We start from the raw sequence: 26,430 nt of genomic DNA on the forward strand, positions 1-26,430 counted from the left end.
TTTTCAAAATATATTAAAAATTAAAGATTGATGTATGAAATTCTTCAACCATTTATAAATGCCCTGTAATATTTAACATAAATGTAGATAACCCCTAGCCAAATTACGAGATTGCACATTGAATAATGATCGATAATTAGCAGGCATTATTGTTTAAAAGATACACCAAAATGTAATCTATCAACAATGTTTGAAATGCAATCAATAATTAACACCTTTTGAGATAGAAGATCATACAATGGTTGTGTTTTTACAACAATCAGCTGATTGACATTTTTATGACCTCGAGGCTTAAAATAGAATATGGGAAACTTTACCTGTGTACACATCGAGGCCTTTTTTATAATCGTATAAACACGAAAGAAACTGTTTTAAAACTTTATTTAAATAACACAGAAGTAAATGTGAAATAAAATAAAAAATTATGATGCATTCAAGAAAAATATACTTACCAAATTGCTGTTTCCGGTCAAAAATCTCGTTTGTTTTAACTAAGCATATCTAGCTGGCGATTATTTTCTATGCAATTAACCGAAATGCCACTTGTGGGGCTATGCATATAACCGTACAATTTAACATTAGATGAATGGGAAATGGTTTTGTGCAGGAGAAAAGTATGCAATTAACCGAATTATGCTATTAAGCGGTATGCAATTAAGTGGAATCGACTGTATATGAAATCCTTGTTTGTGCAAGTGTAAGATCAGCCTGGTAACATAAGTGCTTGTATCAAAATATTTGATTTGTATAAATGTGTCATACTGATCAATTGACCTTGAAATCCTGATAACTTTGAAACAATGTTTTCTATCATGTCTATATGAATGTAAAAAGTAGATGTGATATGTTTGCCAATGATAGAACTATCCAACATAGTTCAAATGAAGTGAATGTAAGCAAGTTTTTTTTATTTTTCTGGATAGAGAAATGTTACTATTGAAGTAATACTAATGAGACTTCCTGATGTATTTTTGATTGACAATGATTCAATAAAAACCTAATTGTGTTTGTTCTGCTGTCTTGGGGACTTGGTAATATATGGTCAGTAGTTTGACATTTACATTGAAGCTCTTTCCCATTTATTGTTGATTTCCATTACTAATGATAGGGACAAAAGACATTTCCTGGTGAACGATAATTGATTTGAGACTAGCAGACAAACTGTTGCTAGGATAGTATGATAATCTACAGTTATTGATTCACAAAGTTTGCTGAAAAGAAACTAGTAATGCAAGTTGGGAATACTTAAATAGTTTTCTTAGGTTGATTTTATGTTTGTCAACATATCAATCATTCTGCAAAGATTTTTCAGACATTTTCCATTGAATGGCAAAATCATTCTTCCCATCATGCAAACCATTTTTTGAATACCTTATTTGTAAGATCTCTAGGTACTAAATGTTATGATTTGATAGCTCTCTTGACACTTTATACATGTTTATGTTACATTATTGTCATGATCAACATAAAACTTTATTTATCAAATATTGGATCACTTTGACCTACATTTCAGATTTAGATTGGTAGGACCTGTGTTTAATTTTACTGGGTATAGGCATACCCGTACCCAGGGGGGTTAATAAGCACTGTTAAAGTCAACGTTTTGTTTGAATTGTGACTGTTAAAGTCGAGTTTGTGAATCCAAATAACCCCCCTTGGAAATTCCTGGAAATGGGCCTGATAGGTCAAAAAGTGGTCATGTATCATTGTTGTTTCACATGCATGAATCGTTGTTTTCCTTGATATGAAATGTCACCACAGAATTTGAAATGACACACTTTAATCATAATACAAATTATTTTACTGTAAATTCAGAAATTATTGCAAGGTTTTTATTATTGCAAAAAATAAGACCGAGTTGTAAAAAAATTTAAACTTGCATTTTAAAATATTTTACAGGATTATAACAGGATTTTTCTCAAAATCGTAAAAATTAAAATCGCATTTATATCTCAAAAAGACAAAATCCCAACAGTAAAGGCACACAATAATTTCTGAATTTACAGCATTAAATCTTTAAAGTAACTACTGAAAGCACCATGCATATGGTGCTCTAATAACCTTGAAGAACACTGTTGATTTTCTTAAAATTAAGTATAATTTCAGTAAAAACTATTGTTATATATATATACATATATATTACATATATATATATATATGTTATTGATGATATTTTAACCCAATTGCAGTTTTCCTGTGTAATTCAATTCTCAGTTTTAATGTAGTGAAAGGACCTCCAGTTTTCATGCTAAGCCATTATGGCCCTGCAGCCCATGCTTGTTAAATTTCAAGTCTGTCCAAATCATTTTTAGTCGACAGGGCAAAGGATTCTAACCCAAATTATCCAAAAATTAAACTCTGAATCTGTCTACAGGTATGAAAGTCTATTAAGGAGATTTGACCTCAATGGCTTTGACGTTCATCTACAGTTAACACTGCATGAAGTTGTGAGTTTGAACCTCCCTATTATCTTTATTAATCGACTATGATTTACCTGTTTTCCCCGAGGAGTACTCTGGCTTCCTCAACCAATAAAAACTGATCACAATGTCAATGATTTTGCCAAGTGTTCAAAAAGTGATGATAAACCCCTACAGTCAACCATGCATGTTGAAATAGTTGGTTCAAGTTGAGGCAATCATGTCTAAAAGACACTTCATATATTTGTCTTTTTTGTACAATATATGTAGCCTTACTGTAGGATTGAGATGTTCATGTCATGGATACATAAAGAAGAACCTTTTAAACTTTCACGTAATCATAATTTAAACACTTTTATGGCTGCAACATTTAACATGTTTAAATGCTGGGAGATTTATAGAAGAATAAGTCTTTGAAACTGAAGACATATTCTCCAAAATCAATATGTATTTTCCGGTGAAAGATATAGATTAAAAGGAGAATGTTTCAGACATGTTTCCATAACTCATTGTAATTTTCAATTGGTTGCAGCTTAATTAAAAAGACTTTTAAGATAGAGGTTTGCATGGATTTTCTCTAATGGATGCAAGTTGCAAAATTCAATATCACACCAATTGTTTTAATTGATCAATTCTTTCTGTCAGATTGGGTTTTTAATTTGAAACGAAATTTGTCAGTCCAGTTTTATTGAAATTTACAACTTGAGAATATTAAATCTAAGATTAATGGGACATTTTTACTCTTAAAATAGTTTATTTGCTATGCAAATAATGCTTTAAATGAAAAAGATGGTTTTTGTCGAGCCTGCAACTTTTGTTGCAGAAAGCTCGACATAGGGATAGTGATCCGGTGGCGGCGGCGGTGTTAGCTAACTTCTTAAAAGCTTTATATTTTAGAAGGTGGAAGACCTGGATGCTTCATACTTTGTATATAGATGCCTCATGTTACGAAGTTTCCGTCAGTCACATGTCCAATGTCCTTGACCTCATTTTCATGGTTCAGTGACCACTTGAAAAAAAAGTTGAGATTTTTTGTAATGTTGAATTCTCTCTTATTATAAGTAATAGGATAACTATATTTGATATGTGCGTACCTTGAAAGGTCCTCATGTCTGTCAGACAGTTTTCACTTGACCTCGACCTCATTTCATGGATCAGTGAACAAGGTTAAGTTTTGGTGGTCAAGTCCATATCTCAGATACTACAAGCAATAGGGCTAGTATATTCGGTGTATGGAAGGACTGTAAGGTGTACATGTCCAACTGGCAGGTGTCATCTGACCTTGACCTCATTTTGATGGTTCAGTGGTTATAGTTAAATTTTTGTGTTTTGGTCTGTTTTTCTCATACTATATGCAATAGGTCTACTATATTTGTTGTATGGAATGATTGTAAGGTGTACCTATCTAGCGGGCAGATGTCATGTGACCTTGACCTCATTTTCATGGTTCAGTGGTCAAAGTTAAGTTTTTGAGATTTGGTCTTTTTATCTAATACTATATGCCATTGGTCATCTATATTTGGTGTATGGAAATATTTTATGATCTTTATGTCAGTCGCACAGATTTTATTTGACCGTGACCTCATTTTCACGGTTCATTGCACAGTGTTAAGTTATTGTGTTTTGGTCTATTTTTCTTGAACTATAAGTAATAGGTCAACTATATATGTTGTATAGAAGCATTGTTAGCTGTACATGTCTGCCTGGCATGATTCATCTGACCTTGACCTCATTTTCAAGGTTCATTGGTCTTTGTTTAGTTATCTTGGTTAATGTTAAGTTTATGTGACAGTTGTATTAAAGCTTAGCTTTATACTGAGGACTATCAACATAATATCAATGATTAGTATAGAAGGCGAGACATTTCAGCGTGTGCACTCTTGTTTAAAAAAAATGTTATAAGAATTCTGATGAGCATGGAACTGATCATGTAGTATATATGTCCATATATAAATCCAAATAAAATATACATAGAATTGATTTACTATTGAATCAGAATGTTACTGTTAGTACAGTTTAAATAAATATGTCATTCATACAGGTACATATTGGACTCTTTAATTTGTTTACTCCAGTACTTTCCTTCCAGTTCCTGCAGTTTTTGAAGATGAGAAATTCAGTTTTCTGTAGTGGAACAGTACATTGCAGAAATGAATGTTATAAATTGATTATTTATTTGAATTGAATGGTAGGATGTCTTCAGTTGTTACATTAGAATGTCATATCTGATTTTAACGAACTGGTCATAGTTGGTTTGTTTCATTATTTACAGTGTGTAAGCTTTTGTCAAAGGTTGTAGGCAGTTTTAATGTGATAGAGATCTACAATAATTTAATGTAAGAGTTGATCGATTAAGTATTTAAATGGGTTTAAATGAAAGTTTATTTGCAATCTAATTTTAACATTCAACACCTAACTGATACTTGAATATTTTTTAATTAAGTGATATTTTTCAGTCGAGGAATTAGGAAAAATATTCAACAAATTTTATAGGTCAAACTGTTCTAGTTGTTGTGTATTGGTGATCATTTGTAATTGTTGATGTCAGATACAAGTTGTAATTCAATATTATTTAAATCTGAGGCAATATACACTGGCACTCTTCCTTCATTTTACCCTAGGCCCATTATACTTCACCAAAATGTGCACCTTCCATGTTCTTCTATCCTATTTTAATCTTGCAATTGAATCATTTTCCATTGGTACATGTTTCTTTTGCCTCTCTTTTCTAAATTGTGTAATCCACATTCTATTAAGGCTATATATACCAGTATAGTGGATTCAATATATATATATATAGGTTACACAAATCAGAATTTGCTGTACATGATGTGAATTCCAATGTTCAGCAATGGCTACTGGATTCACACAATCTGCTGTCCATTATAGCAAAGAAAAAAAGTTTTTGATAACCATGATAACCGTTAATAGGTAGTAGTACAATGTTCAGGTGGCTTTTTTGCTAATGCAGTAACTTTTTCTTGGAGGCCATTGGCCCTAAATTAAAGTAAACAGCAAGCAATCTTTGTTTGATCTCTTTTGAAACAATTATGGGTCAGGTTAAAGTTACATAATTGCTAGAAACACTGACATGAGTCGACTGAGAGATTAAGAAAACAACTAGTACTAGTTTCATTAATTCATCTTCATCATGATATTACTAAATTAAGTAAATTTTGTTTGAATGTTACCTTTGAATAATTTATGAATATGCAGGAGTTGCATTTCTTAATTTAAATTATCTTCTATATTCTTAAAATGGTATAAACACTGTCCTTTGGTTTTCACTGTGACAATATAATATTTGTCACTGTACACACAACAGCCATCAATCAATCTTTCAGAATGACATTACATTAAGACTAAAGTTTTATAATACCTTTTTAGGAGACTACAGCTATTTTTATGTTGACTACAAATTGATGATTTGTTTTAATTCTTTTTCAGTTTGGTTAGTATTATGTTAAAGAGAGAGCCATCAGAAAGAGCAAGTTTAGAGGAGATTTTATGTCATGATTGGTTACACATGCAAATGGAGGATATGCCACCACCCGCATTACCACTCATTTCACGAGAACATCTGACGGAAGAAGATCATAATTATTTGGTGGAAAAAATGGTGGAGGGAGAAATTGGAACAAAAGAAGAAATATTAAAGTATGCAATCGTGGTATTTTAGAAATATAATATAAACGATAGATCAGCCGTTAATACATGTATGACAGAAAATGAGAATTGCTTTGAAGTACCATTGGAAGTGTAAATTGCTTTCCAGTTTATGCTTTTTGGTTCAGAAAAAATAGAAAACATTGTATATTTTAAACTGTCCTTGTAATTTCAAAATATTCATACATTAGATGATCTAGAATTTAAATATTCAAAAATACTGTACATGTGCATTGTATGATTGCCTTTGGAAAAAGTGCTACATTGTACATGTGTTCTTATTTTTATGGTATCAACAATTTCTACATACAAGTCTTAGGGAATTTGTATTTATGTTTAGCTGTTAAATCCATTATTCACTTAGACAACTTTATACCAACTAATATTAACATCATATTGATATATCAATAAATTAAAGAATCATGAAAGTAATATTTGAAAAACCTTTAAAGTGCAATAAGTAGAATTTTAGAAGCAGGTTAAACTAGTTAGTACAACCTCCTAAGGCAATGCCTTGTGGATTTAAAATTATTTTATGAGTAAAAATGAATTTCTTTTTGTAGGTCTATAGAAAAAGATGAGTATAGTCATATAACAGCAACATACTACCTGTTGGCGGAGAGAAAGTTAAAACAACATCGTCAAGAACTACAGAACTCACTATCTCAAATAAGGAAACACTCAGCTCCATCTGGTGGTAAACCACATTTGGAACCCCTTGCTCTTTCACCTCGGTATGTGTATTTGCATAAATTACTTGATTTCTTTGGTTTTATATTGTGAAATGTTGTTTTATCCTTACTTTTCTGTAGAAAAATAGTTTTTAAGTAGTTCCTCTTTCTTAGTGACCAAATGAATAAGGCAATAGTAAAAAAATATGTTCATATCATCTATCAGTATAAATTTATGTGTCTGTAGTACATGTAAATCAAAAAGAAATCAGTCTACAAACACAAAATGTCATAGAAAAGGTTTAAATAAAACCTTAATTTTTCTTGATTTAATGAAAATGCTTTGCCACGTAATGTATGTCCTGCTGAACTTTGAACCATTGTCACAGCAATTTTTGAGTGAGATTATTGGTCACTTTTTTTCAGTGTATCCACCAGATTTTAACAAAAAACGAACACTTTTAATTGGAAAATTTGTTGAATTTCAGAGGTAAATTAAAATTTATGCCACGTCAAATCAGCAAAGTATTAGAAGACGCTTAAATAACATGTAAGCTCAAAGTATATGCAATTGCTTCATTTTAATATGAATGTGTATTATAACATTGTTTGGAAATATAATACATCTGCTGTTTTCTGTTTTGATAACTAGACTCAGTCTTCATTTGGAAGAATATTTCTGCATATGAGATTTTAGTAATGAATACAACTGGAACAACATGAATAAGACAATTCGTCTTTAAGAAGGATGTAAACACTCATTATTGAGAAATATTGACATTCAATTCCAGTGCAATTCTAGTTCTCTTGTTTCATTTAAGAAAATGAGAATTCAATAACTAGTGTCCTTGGCCTGAAGAAAATTTGATTGCAAATGTGGCTAGAATATTATTAAGACTTTCATCTATACTGCTGACACAGACATTTTACAATACATAGTAATTCCTATAGTAGGAAAGCAAGTAATTGGAAAATATGTGCAGACGTTTACTAATAAGAAAATGTCCATTTAAGACGCTGACAAGTCAATAAACGATGATTATATTTAAATAGGAGGTTGACCATGCAAATACTCTTAAGTTTTCAATAGAGTTGATATTAACCAACATATGACCACTGTCCTTTCAAACATCATTCTGTGCATTTTGTGTTTGTAGGACTGCAGACAATATTGTTCCTTTCTTTCTTAAGGTATCTGCTGGAATACCCATATAGCCAACCATATTAGTATATACACATATATATTGTTTTTGAGGGCATTTCTGTTAAAACATACATGTTACCTAGGAAACGACTTTAAACATAGGATCACAACTGAGATATATTGAAGATTTTTTTGAGACCTGCATACTTTTTAAGCTTGTACAACATGATTGTTCATACACACATATTATATTGAGTGGAAAATTCAAGTGGTCTTTCAGGGTCTCATGTATGTGTTTATAGAATTGCCTTGGTCTGACAATTATTATTCCAGATATTATTACAAGTATTAATAATACATATATATCTTTCAACACTGGCTAAATAATTTAGTGATTTTTACTGTCTCAGTGGATATGTGCATCTTAATAATTTTTACCAACTTTTGATAGATGACTTAGGATTATAATCCTGGTACCTTTGATAACTATTATCTCGTAAGATTTTTTGATTTTGCACAAATAGTCTCGATTGCACAAAGTATAAACTATTTACATATTTTTATTATAATTTTTGAGCCATTTAGCAGTGCTATTAATTATTTCAGTTTTCTTCTAGCTTTGGTATGACTTTGGTGCTAGGAATTCTGTTTGTTTATCACAATTCAATGAAATAGATGTATGCAAATCACATAATCTTGTTGTGACTGACTCTGAAACCCCAATACATTATAAATTGAACTACTTCAGTCAGACAAAATTTATATATTCTCTCGGTTGTTGAATTATGTCAAAGTTGATTAAAACTGAAACAAATAGAATTTTGGTTTTGCAATTAATTACTTTTTAGAAAAACTTCCAGTTAATAATGAACTTTTTGCTAATGTTTCATGCAGTGCAGTAACTCAATCTATATATAGTTTAAAACAGACAACGATAAATAAACAAATAAATTAGTTGTCTTTACAGGCTTCTTTTGATAATGTGATTTTGACATGTTTCTATTTCATTCAGATTTTCACACTCATACATATTGTATCTCATTTTCATACTTGCTTTATATTTTTTTTACTTTTTCCACTTTTTCAAAGACCGGAGATACATGTACCAGGGAATAGACTGTTGAACTGTCTTTTAAGTCCAACCTTTGAAGAGCCATGTAGTTCACCCCAATCAGATTCAAATCAAAATCCTTTCGTCAAAAGTTTGTCAGGAACTATGACTCTTGATAGAAAATCCTCTAAAAGAAAGAATAAAATTAAACCTCAAGGATCTAATCGATCACAAAGGAGCCCAAGTCCCAGGAGTATTTTTCGCAACTTCCAGCCAACCTTGGGAACTATTCATGATGCAGGACTTTCTCAGTCTGAGGAATCCCTAGTCACAAAAGGAGTTGGAAAAAAGGGTCAGCAACCATTGACGAAAATTCAGATTCTTAAGCATTTCTTTGAGAGAAAGGTGGCTGAACTTGTTGGAAAAACGTCCACTGCTGAAAAAAGGACGAATCTGTTTAAACAGGTCACCTCTTCAAAGAAGCCAAGTTCAGAGTAAATATCTTTTGGCATGCTACGTTTTTTAGTGTCAAAATTGATTGCGATTCATTTTTGGGTTTTATTTGAAGGCTTTTCACAATAACCAGCATGTCATATGGGTCAGTGTATTTGGTTTATTTTTGGAAGGAAGATTATTATTTTGAGAATTTTTTATGCCTCTCCATCGTGTTTAGGTGAATGATTAAAGCATGATTTAATAGCTTTGTTTACTTCCTACTGAACCAGATATCAATCTTGTTATGGCTCTAGATAACAAGGAATGGCTTTTAGTTCTTCCTCAACCTGCCTGCTTCGTTTGCATGGATCATTTGATCACAGTTGGCCTCATCATTGGTAATCAAGTGTTTTTACTAAAATTACTATGTTCTTGCTAATAGGGTATGGCTTATTTGTCAAAGTCTTCTGCAATTACACCTACCGAAAGAATAAAAAAAACATACAATTGTTTCTGTGTCGGTTAATCAATGGAAATGAACGAAGAAGTGAAAATTTTATAAGATCAATTTGCAAATGTTGCAAATTAATGATGCATTGTCATGTAAAATGTTTTTTTTACTATTCAACATTTTTCATTAATGCATGGTTTTTTTTTATAAAACAAAAAGATGTATTCATGCAAGTGTGAATAAGAATATTTAATTGTAAATCAAAATTCATTTCTTATTATAAAGCATAAAAACAAGTTTTATAAAACTATCAATTTAAGGCCTTTCAAAGATGATCTGGTATGTGTAACTTTGAATAAGAAATCAAATGCATATTTATACAATTAACAATTTGCTAAGCTATAAATGTTTTATTTGGTTTTGTAGACGAGCTTTGAAACATATTTCTTGCCATTGGATTTCATTACCAATACTGATCAATGATATTCAGTGATTTTTTTTCCCTGACAAAAAACAAACCTGGTATTCTAGACAAGTAAATACATCTCATATCTATACATATGCAATTGTAGGATTTTGTTCCAAGAACTAACTGGTCAATGTTATTCATTAGTTTTTTAGGCGAAAACAGAAACTGACTTAAAATTTTATCTTTCAGCAATGAATGGAAAATGGGAAACCTAATTTCTAGAAAGACACGATAAAACTTTTTTAGATTTAAGTATTTCAGTATTTTGGGTCAAATTGGACAAGAACCAGCTCTCAGAACTCTGTAAAAGATTGTGCTAATTGTCTTTTATTTTAGTTTTCAGTTCATATTTCTTCGAGAAGATAATTGAATAGAACTAAAAGAGATTTAAACCTTTTCAGCATTTTCTCTTTCAGTGTTCTTTTTCTTTAAATTTGTTATACATTTGGATATAATGGCCTTTTTTTCATATTCTATTAATCTTATAGGGACAAAGCACGTAGTGTTAGTTGCCAAGAAAATCATTCAGCTTGTGGAAAAATGAAATATGATTGGTAATGACAACTTCATGTGGCTTTCCTTGTCATGTTGCTTAAAAAGGAAGTAGAATTGGTTGAGGGTTTTCATGTCTCACCACTAATGTAGCCTTACTTGTTGGCCTTAACCAATAAGAGAGAAAAAATAGATTTAGGGTTAAAGAAAATAATAAAATTATTGCTTTCAGCACATTTTTTGTTAGCTTAGTTGTGTCCATTGGAAATGTATTCTAATACCTATTTAATGTCATGTCCTCACTAAAGCTATACCCTGTAATTATAGTTTGTGCAGTCCTGTAGATAGAATATACTAATACTACATGTTCATGAAATTAATATATATATTAATGTTTATTTAAAATATATGAAAACGTTATTTTGGCAAGTAGGTAAGTCCACATTACAAAATGTGCACTAAATATTGTTACCCACTACAAATAATGAGCTGAGGATGTGAAAATGATTGGTTTCCATATGTTACTGTGAGCTCCTTCTTTCTTAGCCATGAAACCATCCTTGTTTGGCTTACATTATCAGGTGCTTACCAGTAAGGGTAAACATTGTTTGAATTTTAACCTACAATGTCTTGGATCCAACTGAACATCATTTTAACTGAAAACAAAATTTTGTTTAGGAAATTTTAAAAAATTTCATGTACTGGTATTTATGTGTTATTCGTGATAAATGATTGTTTGTTATTTTTGGAATACTGAAAAGACTGCCAAAAGTACTCCTCAGTATACTGATGCCAGCACTAAAGAAACATTTGATTGAATAGATATGATTGAAAGTTCACTTTGTCTGTTTATTTTCACAAGTTAAACTCATTTGTAAAAAATATGACAGAAAAACGTTTGCTCATTAAACATGTTAAACTAAAAATAGTCAGAACTTCGGACAATAATTCCTATTGTTTATCACATTGTAACTAAGGTAGTTAATTGAATTAATGATCATAAGGCACACGTGGCTATTTGATACATGTGACTTTGGATAAAAATTGATCAGAAGACCTCCAATGATGGACCTCTTTGCGTAACTATTTGTCCAGTCTGATAATAACAGCATAATGGTGATTAATTAAGTGAAAACTACACTGCTAAGGAGCATCTATTTATATTGACATAATTATTGATAATAGTAAATATTAAGTAGGAATTGTTGTAAATATAAAATTATATTAGCCAAGTGAAAAGTTCAGGATCATGTAGGAGATGTATATTTTATTGGTGCTTAGAAGTCACGGAATCAACAACATATCATCAGACATGATTTCTTATTTTCTTGAGCTTAATTCTTGAATGTGCAACAAATTGTCTTAGTTTGAAGTTCTAATTCTTGAATGTGCAGCAAATTGTCTTAAGTTTGTAGTTCTAATTCTTGAATGTGCAACAAATTGTCTTAAGTTTGTAGTTCTAATTCTTGAATGTGCAGCAAATTGTCTTAATTTTGAAGTTCTCATTCTTGAATGTGCTTCAAATTGTCTTAATTTTGAAGTTCTCATTCTTGAATGTGCTTCAAATTGTCTTAAGTTTGTAGTTCTCATTCTTGAATGTGCAGCAAATTGTCTAAGTTTAAAGTTCAAATTATTCCTTACAACGTTGCACAGGAAGTTGCCTTCAAGATAGAAAAATCTGTTCTTGTTCAACACTTGTAGATAGTAATTGTCATTCAAAAGATCTTAGCCTTTTTTGAAAATAACATAAAGTATATTTGTTCACTCTCAAGAACCATGCTACATCTTGGAAATGCCCCTCTTGCCCTTTTGCCAATAAAATGAAATTATGCTTAAAACAGTAATTGTCAAGATTATAATATGTGTCATTATTGTCAGTAGTTAGATCAAATTTCTGTCTGTAAGCTGCATGTCATTATGATATCAAATTGTTATAAATGGAACTGTGAAGCTATATATGGCTATGTATTATTGATCTTTTATTCGTGTAAAAAGAATTTGCTATTTCTCCTGTCACGATTTTTCTCTACAGAAAATGATTCATCTATAATGATGGGTGTACTCTTATAAAAAGAGGGCTAAAGTATTGAGTTGACTTGTTCTGAAAAGGATTGGTGTTTAAACTTTAAATCTTCTTATGTCAATTGAAATGTCTTTAAAGAGTTGCCCCTGCCAAATTTAATTTGCCTCATGCAAAAGGGCAAGTTAAAATTATATGCTAGAGGGAAAATAGCAACTTATATAATTAGAATACACTGAGAAAGATCTTTGAATAACCATCAGATGTGTCAATAGCTCTAGTAGGATTCTTATAAATTCTTTTGTATTCATAAATAAGATTCCTATGTAGGAAGTTAACTTTTTATTATGATTACTAGCTGAAAAAAGGAGGAAAAGTTAAAAAAGATAATTTTGTTTCTGGGGAAGTTTGACATTCACAATGACATCAATGAACTGTTAATTGTTAAATCGTTTAAAAGTACTTTAAAGCAATGGTTAAGAGAAAAGAAGATGGCAAAGAAAGTGAGGGTTAGGGAGGGGGAGACTGATAATGAAATTAGACAGGTAAGGGAGAAGAAAAACATTATATTTGAGAAAGATACATGCACCCTAAATGTCACTTCTAATAGTTACCATACCTCTAGAAGACCATGGATTTAAAATGGATTCCTTAGGGCTGTACAGGCCAATCATTAGGAGGTGGTTACTGGTACTTTTACCCTTATATGCTATTCAAACAAGTGCCTCTTTTATTAAAACATTCTGATATATAAATGTATCCAAAGAATATATAAAAGGTACCACCTACAGAAAGGATAAGTACCAGTCAACTTGAAAGACAATGAAACCCCAGATGTGAAAATTTAAAGGAAAAAAGGCCAACATCCTGCAAGTTTGATTTTTTGATTTTTTTATTTCTACAATGAACATAAGTATATAAACTTGATTTCTTTAGAAAGGCTTAATCTGAAAAGTCTTTTGTATTCCTTATATAATTGACAGAAATTTGTATACAATATAGAAACCTGTTGTAACCAGTAGTTTGTCAGATATTGATAAATCAATGCTATAGAAAGACATGTCAGGAAGGGAAGCTAATGTGATGTGACAACAAAGATCTAAGGAATGCATATTCACATGTACAAGGGAATGTTTTCTTTTCTTTTCACTGTATGGTATTTTATAACCATACATCAATGCACCTACAAGACCAGATGTAGAATCAATACTTCTTTCCCCTTTTATTACTAAAACCTAAACATTTTGCTAAAGCCCCTCAAGAAGTAAAAGTTAGGCGAGATATTTCAGTGGTCATCCAGATTCCAGAGAAATATATCTTATATTTTTATATGAATTTTCTTAGTAATTTAATTATAACAATTTGGGACCTTTTTTAGCTGTATGGGTTTTGCTCATTGTTGAAGGTTGTATGATGATTAAGTTATAGTTGTTTATAATGTCATTTGGTCTCTGGTGGAGAATTTTCTCAATGGCAGTTATACTACATCTTCTTATTTAATAAATACATGTACCGGTTTTTATAAAATGAAATATTTACTGAAAAGGGCAGTATTTTTGTACATGTTTATATGGATGATTTTTTTTTTTTGTGAGTAATTAAGGTAAAAAGTAGAGATAATATGTTATTTTGCTCATTGGTACTGTTTTTTTTTTTTTTTTTTTTTTTTTTTTTTTTTTTATATTATGAATTCCAAAATTCTTAATGTTAGGAAAAGGTCTGAAAAGTTTTCCAATCTTGTTCACGATTTGCACTTAATTGCCCTCTACCCATTAGAGCCCGCTGGCCCTTTCCCCAAATATTGAAGATCAGAAATCCTGATACATGTATGCTTGACAATCTGGTCAACTTGTTAATACATTTCAAATTTGAAAATCCTGAAAGATATCTTGTGGTTACTAAGTTGATGAACTAAGACCTTTATCCATGATAACACTTATATTGTGTCATTAGTCTCTGTATTTGTTGTTGAGGAAATTCTATGGAATTGTATTGCTTATTATGCTGTCTGTACCACTAATAAAGTAATGATTGGAAATGAGATGTAACACCATAAGATGTAGTAATATGATATTTTACGTCATAAAACTGGGAAAGGGTGAATTATCACACCATGTAACCAGTTTGTATCATTGAAATCAACACTTTATGTTAGATCTAACTGTTTACCAAAAACAAAATTAAACTGCTTACAGAATTAAGAATGATAAAGAGATGGGGTATGATTGCAACTGACGCAATTATTTGCCAAAATGTAAACAACTTGTTTTCTTTCACTTTCAAAATGTTACATTTAATAAACATGATAAAGTGTAGTTTTAAACAATAAACATCTGAATGACTAAAACTTTTTTTTTATAATAAAAAAACAAGTCTGCAATCTATATGCTTTCACCAGCATTGCATGTCTCAAGTCCATTATTATTTACAGAAACTGTATTAGTCAGTTTTTAAGTAAAAGTTTTTTTTTTGGGAAAAAGATTTCAATTGTAACTTTTTCTGGGAATGTGCATAAATGGATGTGGGATATTACAGCTTATGATTGCAAACACTTTGTTAAACTAGAAACTTTGGGGAACCTGATGTGCATGTAAGAGATGGGCTCTTTAGGGTTGAAGACCTTTCAGGTGAAGAAAAGGTTTATCGCTGTGCCTTTGACATATACTGGTTTATCTCCTATCATACGATATGCTGAAGAGTGCCAGGCCTTAAATTGTATCAAAGACTTGATATATTCAAAATGCATATACCAAAACTATGTTGAATTGTTGCATAATAATGGATTTTCTTCTCTTTTAACAGTTCATAATTTGCTAACATTGTTTCTGTGTTCTGTTGCACAATTATGTAACTGTTAAGTTATTCAAATACAGATTTTTTTTAATCTTAAACCAGTGCTTAGGTTGTTGCTTATCTTGCTCTGGGTCATGAACTTTAATTCTCCGAGCAGTGAAATGCTAATTTGTTATTTGCTGGTGCTGTTGAATTCTTGTAGGGATTTTGTGTCATGAATAAATACACTATGTCTGTTCTTTTCCAGTAGAAAAAGAATTTAAAAAAAAGGAGTTTATTATTAGAAAATTATCAGTTGTTGACTTTTATAAAGGAAAATCAATTATAATATCTGTCAATATTTTAATTTAGGTTAAGAAATATTTCCTCATTTTAGTAATTTATTTGTAAATAGAAATTAACTGAATGACCTAAAAGGTAACATTTTACATGTGTAAGAAGATGTATAAACCTCATGTTAAGATTTAAAACTAAGAGATCACAGTTCAGTCTGTAGTGTGCCAAATTGTTTTAGGGTTTGTCTGACTGAAAAAGAAATTTTATGATTTCCACTATACAATTGAAAAATTTGAAAATTTAAGTCTGACCTAATAACTTTTTGTCTGACATTTTGTCAATCAGAGAGAGTTTGGGATACACTGCAGTTATATATGCATGCATGTAACAGCTACATATGTAGGTATAAACTAAAAGATCTCAGTTACATGTATAGGCATAAACTAAAAGATATCAGTTACATGTATAGGCATAAACTAAAAGATCTCAGTTACATGTATAGGCATAAACTGAAAGATCTCAGTTACATGTATAGTCATAAACTGAAAAATCTCACTTACATGTAAAGGCATAAACTAAAAGATCTCAGTTACATGTATAGGCATAAACTGAAAGATCTCAGTTACATGTATAGGCATAAACTAAACTCAGTTACATGCATAGGCACAAACTAAAAGATCTCAGTTACATGTGTAGACATAAACTAAAAGATCTCAGTTACATGTGTAGACATAAACTAAAAGATCTCAGTTACATGTATAGGCACAAACTAAAAGATCTCAGTTACATGTATAGGTATAAACTAAAAGATCTCAGTTACAATGTATAGGCATGAAATAAAAGATCTCAGTTACATGTATAGGCATAAAATAAAAGATCTCAGTTACATGTATAGGCATAACCTAAAAGATCTCAGTTACATGTAAAGGTATAACCTAAAAGATCTCAGTTACATGTATAGGCATAACCTAAAAGATCTCAGTTACATGTATAGGTATAAACTAAAAGATCTCAGTTACATGTATAGGCACAAACTAAAAGATCTCAGTTACATGTATAGGCACAAACTAAAAGATCTCAGTTACATGTATAGGCATAAACTAAAAGATCTCAGTTACATGTTTAGGCACAAACTAAAAGATCTCAGTTACATGTATAGGCATAAACTAAAAGATCTCAGTTACATGTATAGGCATAAACTAAAAGATCTCAGTTACATGTATAGGTACAAACTAAAAGATCTCAGTTACATGTATAGGCATAAACTAAACTCAGTTACATGTATAGGCACAAACTGAAAGATCTCAGTTACATGTGTAGACATAAACTAAAAGATCTCAGTTACATGTGTAGACATAAACTAAAAGATCTCAGTTACATGTATAGGCATAAACTAAAAGATCTGTTACATGTATAGGCACAAACTGAAAGATCTCAGTTACATGTATAGGCATAAACTAAAAGATCTCAGTTACATGTGTAGACATAAACTAAAAGATCTCAGTTACATGTGTAGGCATAAACTAAAAGATCTGTTACATGTATAGGCATAAATTAAAAGATCTCAGTTACATGTATAGGCATAAACTTAAAGATCTCAGTTACATGTATAGGCATAAACTAAAAGATCTCAGTTACATGTAAAGGTATAATCTAAAAGATCTCAGTTACATGTATAGGTATAAACTAAAAGATCTCAGTTACATGTATAGGTATAAACTAAAAGATCTCAGTTTTAGTCATTGATTTTTTAGGAAAAGAGAAAAACTGTAGTTCACTAAGGTTGCATTAGGTTTTTTCATGACATTTGATGAGAAAAGTGTTTTTATAATTACACCCACTTGATAACCTTTGATAAGAGGTAAAATATTGCTAGAATCTCATTTGGTCAGTGCTAAATCTGGATGTTCTGTTGATTGTGAAAAAACTAAGAGCTGCATAATGAAAGATTTTTATTTAGGGGAAAAAAATTGCAATAGTTTTGATTCAAAATTGCAAGTTATAATTTTCTGGTTTGTTTACATGTTTCTTATATCACTTAATAATGAGGTAGAGCCTCTTTCCCATGCCTTGCTGTGTTTAGGATTTAATGGAATAATTATTGGCTTGTAAAACAAATCAAAACAATATAACTTAGGCTTGAAACAGCATTAACCTTGACTAAAAATAAAATTCTGTTATCATATAATAGATTTCTGATAGGTATAAGATAGGAGTTGTATATTTCAAAGAGAATTATATTTAGTGAATTAGCATTGTAATGTTTAGGAAGGAGATGATTCATTATGTACAGCAAGGGAAATAAAAATAGTGGAGCTTTTAATTCCATCACAATTTAGCTATAATAGTTATATCTTTATTAGTAGGATTTCCCACTCAATATTGAAGTGTGCTTGAAAGTTATAAAGGTGGTAAATTTTTGCCCTTGGCTGTTGGACCTTGAAAAAGCTGGAAATCATAGATTAGAGGGTTTCAAATTTTAAATCTACCTTTTTTGAGACAAATGAATTTCCAAAATGGCACAACTTCTTTTTGAACCAAATAATGTATTCCTATGCCTCTGCCCTAATAAGAGGAGGTTGAAAAAGGACTTCCATGTTATCTTAAAAAGATTTCCAGATAGGTAATTGGATAGTATAGTTTTTGAATAAAAATTAAACAGTAAGAAACATTAGAAATCACTCTAACACAGTGAAAAATGCCATAATATTTCAAATATATCAAAATGATATTCTGCCAAAACATTTCCTTCACCAGAATTAGCATGCAATTAGCTTCAGATTCGATTAACAGATTTTTCTATGTAATTGAACCTTACTCACATCAACACACCATGATAATAATCAGATTTAATTATTAATTGATTGAAGTAACTATTTTTAAAATGAGGTTACATCACATTTAATACCTTTTATGCCCTTTGTGATATCCAATTAATTGCCTGATAATTGTGTATTGAAGAATGTCAATAATTCAATGAGAATTCCTGATTAGGTTTCTGATTGCACATTGATGTAAGATCATAAAGACAATAATTTATGACATGCAGTGTGTTCCTAGGTAGTTTTATGAAGATATTTTATTGAGACAGGAGCTACATTTTGTAAATGAAAGTTCATTATTAACTAATTTTTATTGAAAAATAATAAAAGTTTCTCCCTGTCCTAAGAGATAATTCTGAAATTTGCTACTGCATGGTCTTATGAAAAGAGTCAGCAATAATAATTTACCAACTGTTTTGTTAGCAGTGTGAAACTGAAAGTAAAGTAACTATATGTAGTTTTGAATGTATTAAATTTCTTTGGGTAACACATACTATTCTGTTAACACAATGCTATGATAAGGCTTAAATCCAATCTAAACCATCCATTCAGGCTTATTCCAGTTAAAATTTATTTTTTCTTAAAAAATCGGGGAAAATTTACATGAAAAGTCATGTTAACTTTTAAAATTTAAAACTTTTGACCTATCTTTTTTTTGTGGGATCCTGAATAATTCAAAGTTTTGATCAATGTTTTAAAATAGAAACTGATTTAATGTTGAAAAACTTATTTGGACTTGACTGTAACCTTTGACAGCTTAAATACCTGTTGTGTCCTGTACTTTACGTGGTCCTTACACCATCTTAATGTTAGCATTTTTCGGTACATCTAATTGGCTGTATAGCCCTTGTGGTCAATTGTATGATAAGTTACCTTTTGTTCTTACAGTTTCAGATGATGACACTAGTTAAACTTCTAGTATTCTTGGTATTTAAATCAATATTAATTGAAATAAAATGGAGAATGCTTTGAAAGCCATTTACAATCCATTTAAAATCTGCAAGGAAGTATCATTTGTGACCATCTCCCAATATAAGGTCATATAGGGTTATAATATTCTGTTGATTGTATATAAATTTTCGAAAGATCTTATCAAGAAAGCTAATGAAACAAACGAAGTTAATGTAATTCTAATTTTTGTCATTGCAAGCTTAAAAGTGGAAGATATAACCAAATTTCTTAATATATGGGGAGTTCAGATTCAGTTCAGATAAGGGATATTGTTTTGAAATGAAAGTAACATGAAGGGTTGGAATGGGGGAAGTTTTATTTTTTATACATAGTAGGTCACAGGTTATATACATTTTTTGCTTATTTCATATATGCTTTATTTAACTCAAAGGAAAAATGTTGCTTTGCAGGAGATTTTGTAAGTCTCTTCCAACCTTCCTTTAACTGTTTTAATATACGATAGCCCTTAAAATGTTGAGACCTTGAATAGAGTATTGATTCAGACAACTTATTTACATTTAGATAATCAAGTATAAAAGTTTGTATCTCTGTCAGACTCCATGTTTATTATGCAGACGGCATCACCATTATTGTGTTTTTCAAATTAATTTCTCAGAAAGTAACATTAAGCTGCTATTGATGTGTTTAGATGAATAGTTTATTTTAGAAATGATTCGATAGGAGCAAAACAATTCAGAGGTAAAGCAAGAGCACTAACAACTATTAAGATACAGGGACAGTCTCGAACATAGGCATTAGTAAATAGGCATCTGTAGCTATGTAACTTAATGGTCCTGTATATAAATGAAATAATGACACTGGACATAAAAGCAAGCCTGAATTATTTCAATTACTGTAGAAACATTAATTTTTGTGGTGTTTAAATTTCATGGTTTTGTCTCTATATAAGATAAGATAAGATAAGATAAGAATTTTATTAATCTAATCAAGAACCCATAAAGGGCATCATTTTACAACACAATATGATTGGAAAAAGCAAAACAGAAAACTAATACCATACTATAACATTATATTATATAAGATTTCATTGGGATTTAATTTCGTGGTTTCCAGTAAATGGCAGTGATATTATATGTAGGTTAAATTTTCGTGGAGGCTTTAAATTTGTGGATATATTCTTTCCACCAAATTAAATCCTCCACGAAAATTTCTGCTTTTACAGTATGCAAGGTATCACAAGAGTATTGATTAACACCTGTCCTTTTACTGTCGCATGAAATACCTTGCTTCAAGTACATTTAACTAAAATAATTCTGCCAGATGTGGGTGAGGTGCATGGTGTTTGACTGTTTAAGGGTTTAAGGAATGAACATGAATCCTTTTGACCAATATAATTTGTCCTGGAACTTACTTTTTATTTACAAAAAATGTACTTTTCATGTTCTGGTCAAAGTAATAACTATATGGATTCTATGGTGGGAGTATTAACTATTTCTGGCTGTCTGATATAAATAATGTATACTTTCAAATTAAGGCCTACTTGATTGTGTTAATCAGTAAACTAAATCAATTATGTGAAAAGTTTGTGGTATGGAAAGGGATATTAGTTCCAGAGATTGATGTTTAATGGGGAAAAACTTTGTATGCTTCAGTTTATTAGATGGCAGATAATAAGATTTGATAAAGGTTAACGATATCTTTGTGAAAAATGATTAAAAACTGTACAATTTTGGCCACTCAAGATGAAATGTCTCAAAGTTGATGCAATCAATTTTGAATAGTATGATTGACTCTATAATTAATTATCTTGTTATGGGAGGGGAGCATATGGCCCTGTGTTCATAAAAATTTCCTAACAGCAACCTGTCCAAAATTTGCTCATGTTTGTCACATCCCGTATAGCGAGATATTTTCGCGGGGTGTAAATTTTCGCTTATTTTGCGAATATAACAAAATCACCAAAATAAATTCTGTCAATTTTAAAGTGCACATGCAAAGGTATTGATATAAGTTTTAAATCAGCCAATATTAAAACCACCAACATATTTTATATACCTTATCCAATGTAAATCGCCAATTTTACACCCTTGAAAATAACCCGCTTTACAGTAAAACAAGGGACAAGTGCATTGAGGATGTAGACTTTTTTTTATAGAGAAATTCATCTCTTTAAATCAGCTTTTTAAAACCAATTGTGTATGGATAGATTTTTTTGAAGGAAGTATAGAGTTCCACTTCCTATTGCATTTATAAATCACTTAAGTTTTGAGTGGTTTTCATATCCAAATACTGATAACGTACTGTTTAATGCACATTAGCCTTTTACAGTTTTTATCATCAGCTCTTGTACACAATTAGAAAAAAACTCAGTTAATGACAGGAGGTATTTGCACATCCATTTTCAAGTTGATCATAATTTTATGTGTATCCTTAGGCCAAACAAAATATACACCTGTTTCCAGCTTCCAGACACAACTTTTTTTTTATGGTTACTAACGATGGGTATAGTTGATGATTTTATTTTCATGCCCCACCTACGATAGTAGAGGGGCATTATGTTTTCTGGTCTGTGCCTCCGTTCATCCGTGCGTCCGTCCGTCTGTTCGCTTCAGGTTAAAGTTTTTGGTCAAGGTAGTTTTTGAAGAAGTTGAAGTCCAATCAACTTGAAACTTAGTAGACATGTTCTCATGATATGATCTTTCTAATTTTAATGCCAAATTATAGTTTTGACCCCAATTTCATGGTCCACTGAACATAGAAAATGATAGTGCGAAGTTCAGGTTAAAGTTTTTGGTCAAGGGAATTTTTGATGAAGTTAAAGTTACATCAACTTGAAACTTAGTACACATGTTCCCTATGATATGATCTTTCTAATTATAATTCCAAATTATAATTTTGACCCCAATTTCACGGTCCACTGAACATAGAAAATGATCGTGCGAGTGGGGCATCCGTGTACTATGGACACATTCTTGTTTTAAGATATTTTTCATATTATAGAGGATAGCTGTGGAACCGTAGCCCTCAGGTCCTTTTGACATTTTTTTTTACCATTTGCCCATGTCCTCCAAAATAATAAAAAATAGAATAAGGACCATAAAAGTTGTGGTTCCATAGCTATATAGAGGAAAGATCTGTACGTTTATTGTCCTTAACCAAAAATTTCATAAATATAAGTAAGAGAAGGCATAAAATTTAGGGTAGGTAGGAGGTAGGAAACAAAAGTAAATTTGTATTTCCCTAATCCAAAACATGGACTTTGTCATTTGTAACAGCTTTGACAGGTAATTGATATTTCTTCCCCAGAAAAATCGCATTAGCATTTGTAACCATTTCTAATTTCAAGAGTCCATGTTTTTGTTGTGTCATTTTGTGATCTATTGGATGTTTTTATTGGATTACTATTGGTTTGTATTGAACTTCCTGGATTAGATGTCAGACCACATACTGTGCAGGATCAGATAACGATTTGAAATTTACTGTACTCTACGATATGTTGTTAGAATGTCAGATCTTGTCAATGACATTGTCTAGATAAAATTTCACCAATTGTCATCCCACACAGTGTATGAAATGTATGTTGTATTCAGGCTCATATGAATATTTTGTGTTACAGAATCATTTGTTGCTGTTAAACTGATATTAGTAAATGCTAAAAATTGATTTGATTATTTATTGTAGCAAATGGGCATGCAGATATGTTTATCCTATTGTAAAAAATATTTTTTTTGTAAAAAAAACATAAATCGAAATGCAAGGAAACACACAACAACAAACATCATGTACAAGTCAATATTGTAGGGCTGTTGACTATGTATATTGGTTTTTGTGATTTCATTCATGTTATAATCTTAAAAGAGATTTCAGTTTAGACCTGTAATCCATGACCGATTTGCTTTTATGTATAACCTTTGGACAGGGAATTATAACAGATATATATGTAATAACGTTGAGATCAATTTTCCATCAATGAATCTGTATATGAGTTTTAGACAATAAATTTTCTCTGTCTATTTTCAGTATCCAGACAAAGGACAATGACCAGAAAGAGGAACCGTCAATGCCAAAGATAAGTATAGTACAGTCCCTTGTGTCACCTCCCGGTACACATCCATCACCAGGTCAGTCCATATCATTCACCCCTGACAGAGATAGACTGTTACCACGTAAATACAGCCTCATTCAGGAGGAATCGGAAGATTATGACGATGACGACATGGAAGTTGAAGAAGTAGATATACATCACGCTCGATCAGCTGAAAACTTACTCGATGATTCAAGCTATCGTCCAGAAGTACTATCACCTGTTGGTTATGAGAATATGAACTTAAAGAGACCATTGATCTCCGTTGCTAGTTCACCTCAGTTATTAAAACAGATCTGTGAAGAAAACGAATCAGATGAAGAAGATGATTTTGTTCCATCCAAGATTCATTCACCACGAATGAAAAATAGATCTCGATGTGCATCTCCGGAAATGATTAGAAAATATGAACAGCGTAGAAGAAAAGGTGCAGGGTCAAGAGGTCATAGTTGTAGTAGTTCTGATGCTAGTGACACTGATGACACTGAAGGACGATCAAGAAAGGACAAATTGAAACATAAGTTCATGCATCGTCGTAGAGACAGCAGTGATCATTCCAGTGATACTGATGGTGGACCCTCTGGACCAGGGGGAGGTAATCTAGGAGGAGGAAGTGGTTTTGATGGTGGTCATGGCAGGCCACCTAAAGAGAGAAAAGACAGAGATCATAAAGATGATGGAGGAGGAAGTGGAAAAGGAAGCGGGTCAAAGGACAATAAAAGTGGAAAAACTCGCCAGCAGAATCATTTAGTCAATAATGACTTGAATGGACGAATCATCAATGGGAGAACAAGTGAATTAAGTATATCGTCAGCAATATCTAACTTGAGTGTAGGTAGTAAAAATAGTCTAAAATACATCGTTGAGAAGAATGAAAGTGATATAGAGGACAACTGTAGTTCTAATGACTATTGTTCAAATTCTGGAAGCTCACGGCAGAGTAGTCAGAATCCTGTAATATGTGATTTTCATTCGTTAACCAATTCTCCTCATAAAGACTTCTTTAGGTTAGCTGATAAAGAGAATTTGTCTCAGTCTAATACTCTGATATCATCCTCCGTCTGTTCACCGAAGGTCAAAAGTCGTAAATTAAACAACATGAAAGTGGATATAAATCGTAACGGCTACTGTCATGTACACCATAGTCAACAAGTTCCAACAGTCAAAGCTGATACTAAATGTTGCTCTGTTGTTTAATGAACAATCATGCTAGTATACTTGCTACTCTGATTGATTTTATGATTTGTAGATTAAACTGTTTTTTCAATGTGAAAATTACATAAAAAGTCAGAAAATTTTTAGGCAATATTTAAGAAAAATGTTTTAGTGTGAATTTTACTCTATTTTTAAGACTCCCAAAAAATTTGTTAGTCTTTCCATACATTTTCTTTTCCTCCGTTAGACATATAAAATGGAAGATTTCTATTTTTGTTTTTTCTGTTAAATTGTACTAAGTTTCAGTATTTATGTTTATGATTTTAAACCTTGAATTGTGCTTTCTGCAAATTTGTACTAAAAAATAATTTAAAGCTAGTAAATTTGAGGGCAAATTTGATGACATCTAATATTTTTTTTCTGTAGAAAACTTGGCTAAATTGGTAACATATTTGCTAATTAAAATTGAACACATAAATGTGAGCCTGTTATGTAAGCCTGTTTATAAAGGCTGTTTCTGTAGTCTGAAACTAATAACATTCTATTGATTTACTGTAAGATATGCACTTTCCATGTTAGAATTAGAAAGTTTTTGCTGATTTATTTTTTTACAAGATCTTTTTACCTCTGCATAAAGTTTATGACAACATCATTACCAGAGAGTTATATTTTAAATAATGAGATAAAAGATATTAAACCCTTATTTTAAGTCGAAGCATTAAAGTGATCAATTTGACACTTTTTGATACCAAGATATACTTCCAGTTATATATAAATGTTATAGTTTAACATTTAAACATTTTTACTGCATTATTACCAAAATAAATAACCGCGATTGTCACAAATCCAAATCAGGACCCACATTTTTTCTCTCTTAATGTTATTATACTATTGCATTTTTACTTTTTAATTTATTTTTGGTTGGAGATTTTTTTATTGAAATTTTATTTTTTCAAACATCTAATACATGGTTTTATTATTTCTTATCAATCAAAACATTTCATATTTCCCTTACCAATTTCATTAGTTCTAATAAACATATATACATTTATACTTTTCTATCCTTAAACTGAACATTAATTAATGTTGTTGCTATGGAATTTAACTTCCTGTTTCACTCCTTTTGATATTTAAACGGCAGGTAATGACTGACAATAATTTTCACTTTGATTACAGAAATAAAACATCGATGACATTTAACTAAAAATAGATCTGTAACAGCATGTGTTTAATGACTAAGTGAGAACAAAAATCAATTTGTTTTTTTTAATAAGAGTTCAACAATCAAAACATCATCTCTGACTTCTTGATGATCATAAGGAAGCTTAAAAAACACACTAATATTAATCACATATTTTTTAATTGCAAATAAGATGGTGGTAAAAATCCAAAATCTGATTAAGAGAAAAAAAACTGTTTTGTCAGGTGACCTCTCTTATTAGATCAATTTTCATTTCTTAAATGTTAAATGGTTTATTTTGATGTAATCCTTATAAGAATGCCTAAAATGGTGTTGTCCCTTAAATTTTTTGTGTGTGTGGTAGGACCACAATGCATACAAGTTTCTAC

At 30.9% G+C, this 26,430-nt stretch overlaps 1 protein-coding gene across 3 annotated transcripts in view; it reads left to right on the plus strand.

The window, feature by feature from the left end:
* Window positions 1–25,776, plus strand: part of LOC143080089 (MAP/microtubule affinity-regulating kinase 3-like) — a 40,339-nt gene extending 14,563 nt beyond the window's left edge. Inside the window, exons 3-6 of one of the 3 annotated variants that reach the window (XM_076255768.1) lie at window positions 5,868–6,077; window positions 6,650–6,820; window positions 8,991–9,446; window positions 23,643–25,776. In XM_076255768.1, the coding sequence (XP_076111883.1) occupies window positions 5,868–6,077; window positions 6,650–6,820; window positions 8,991–9,446; window positions 23,643–24,903 (2,098 nt within the window). In that variant the 3' untranslated portion in view covers window positions 24,904–25,776. Of the gene's footprint in view, window positions 1–5,867; window positions 6,078–6,649; window positions 6,821–8,990; window positions 9,447–10,795; window positions 10,862–23,642 lie in introns of all 3 variants that reach the window. The other 2 variants (XM_076255769.1, XM_076255770.1) reach the window with 2 other exon arrangements.
* The last annotated feature ends 654 nt before the right edge of the window (window positions 25,777–26,430 follow it).

Source organism: Mytilus galloprovincialis, chromosome 6, assembly GCF_965363235.1.
Source record: "Mytilus galloprovincialis chromosome 6, xbMytGall1.hap1.1, whole genome shotgun sequence".
Lineage (NCBI taxonomy): Eukaryota > Metazoa > Mollusca > Bivalvia > Mytilida > Mytilidae > Mytilus > Mytilus galloprovincialis.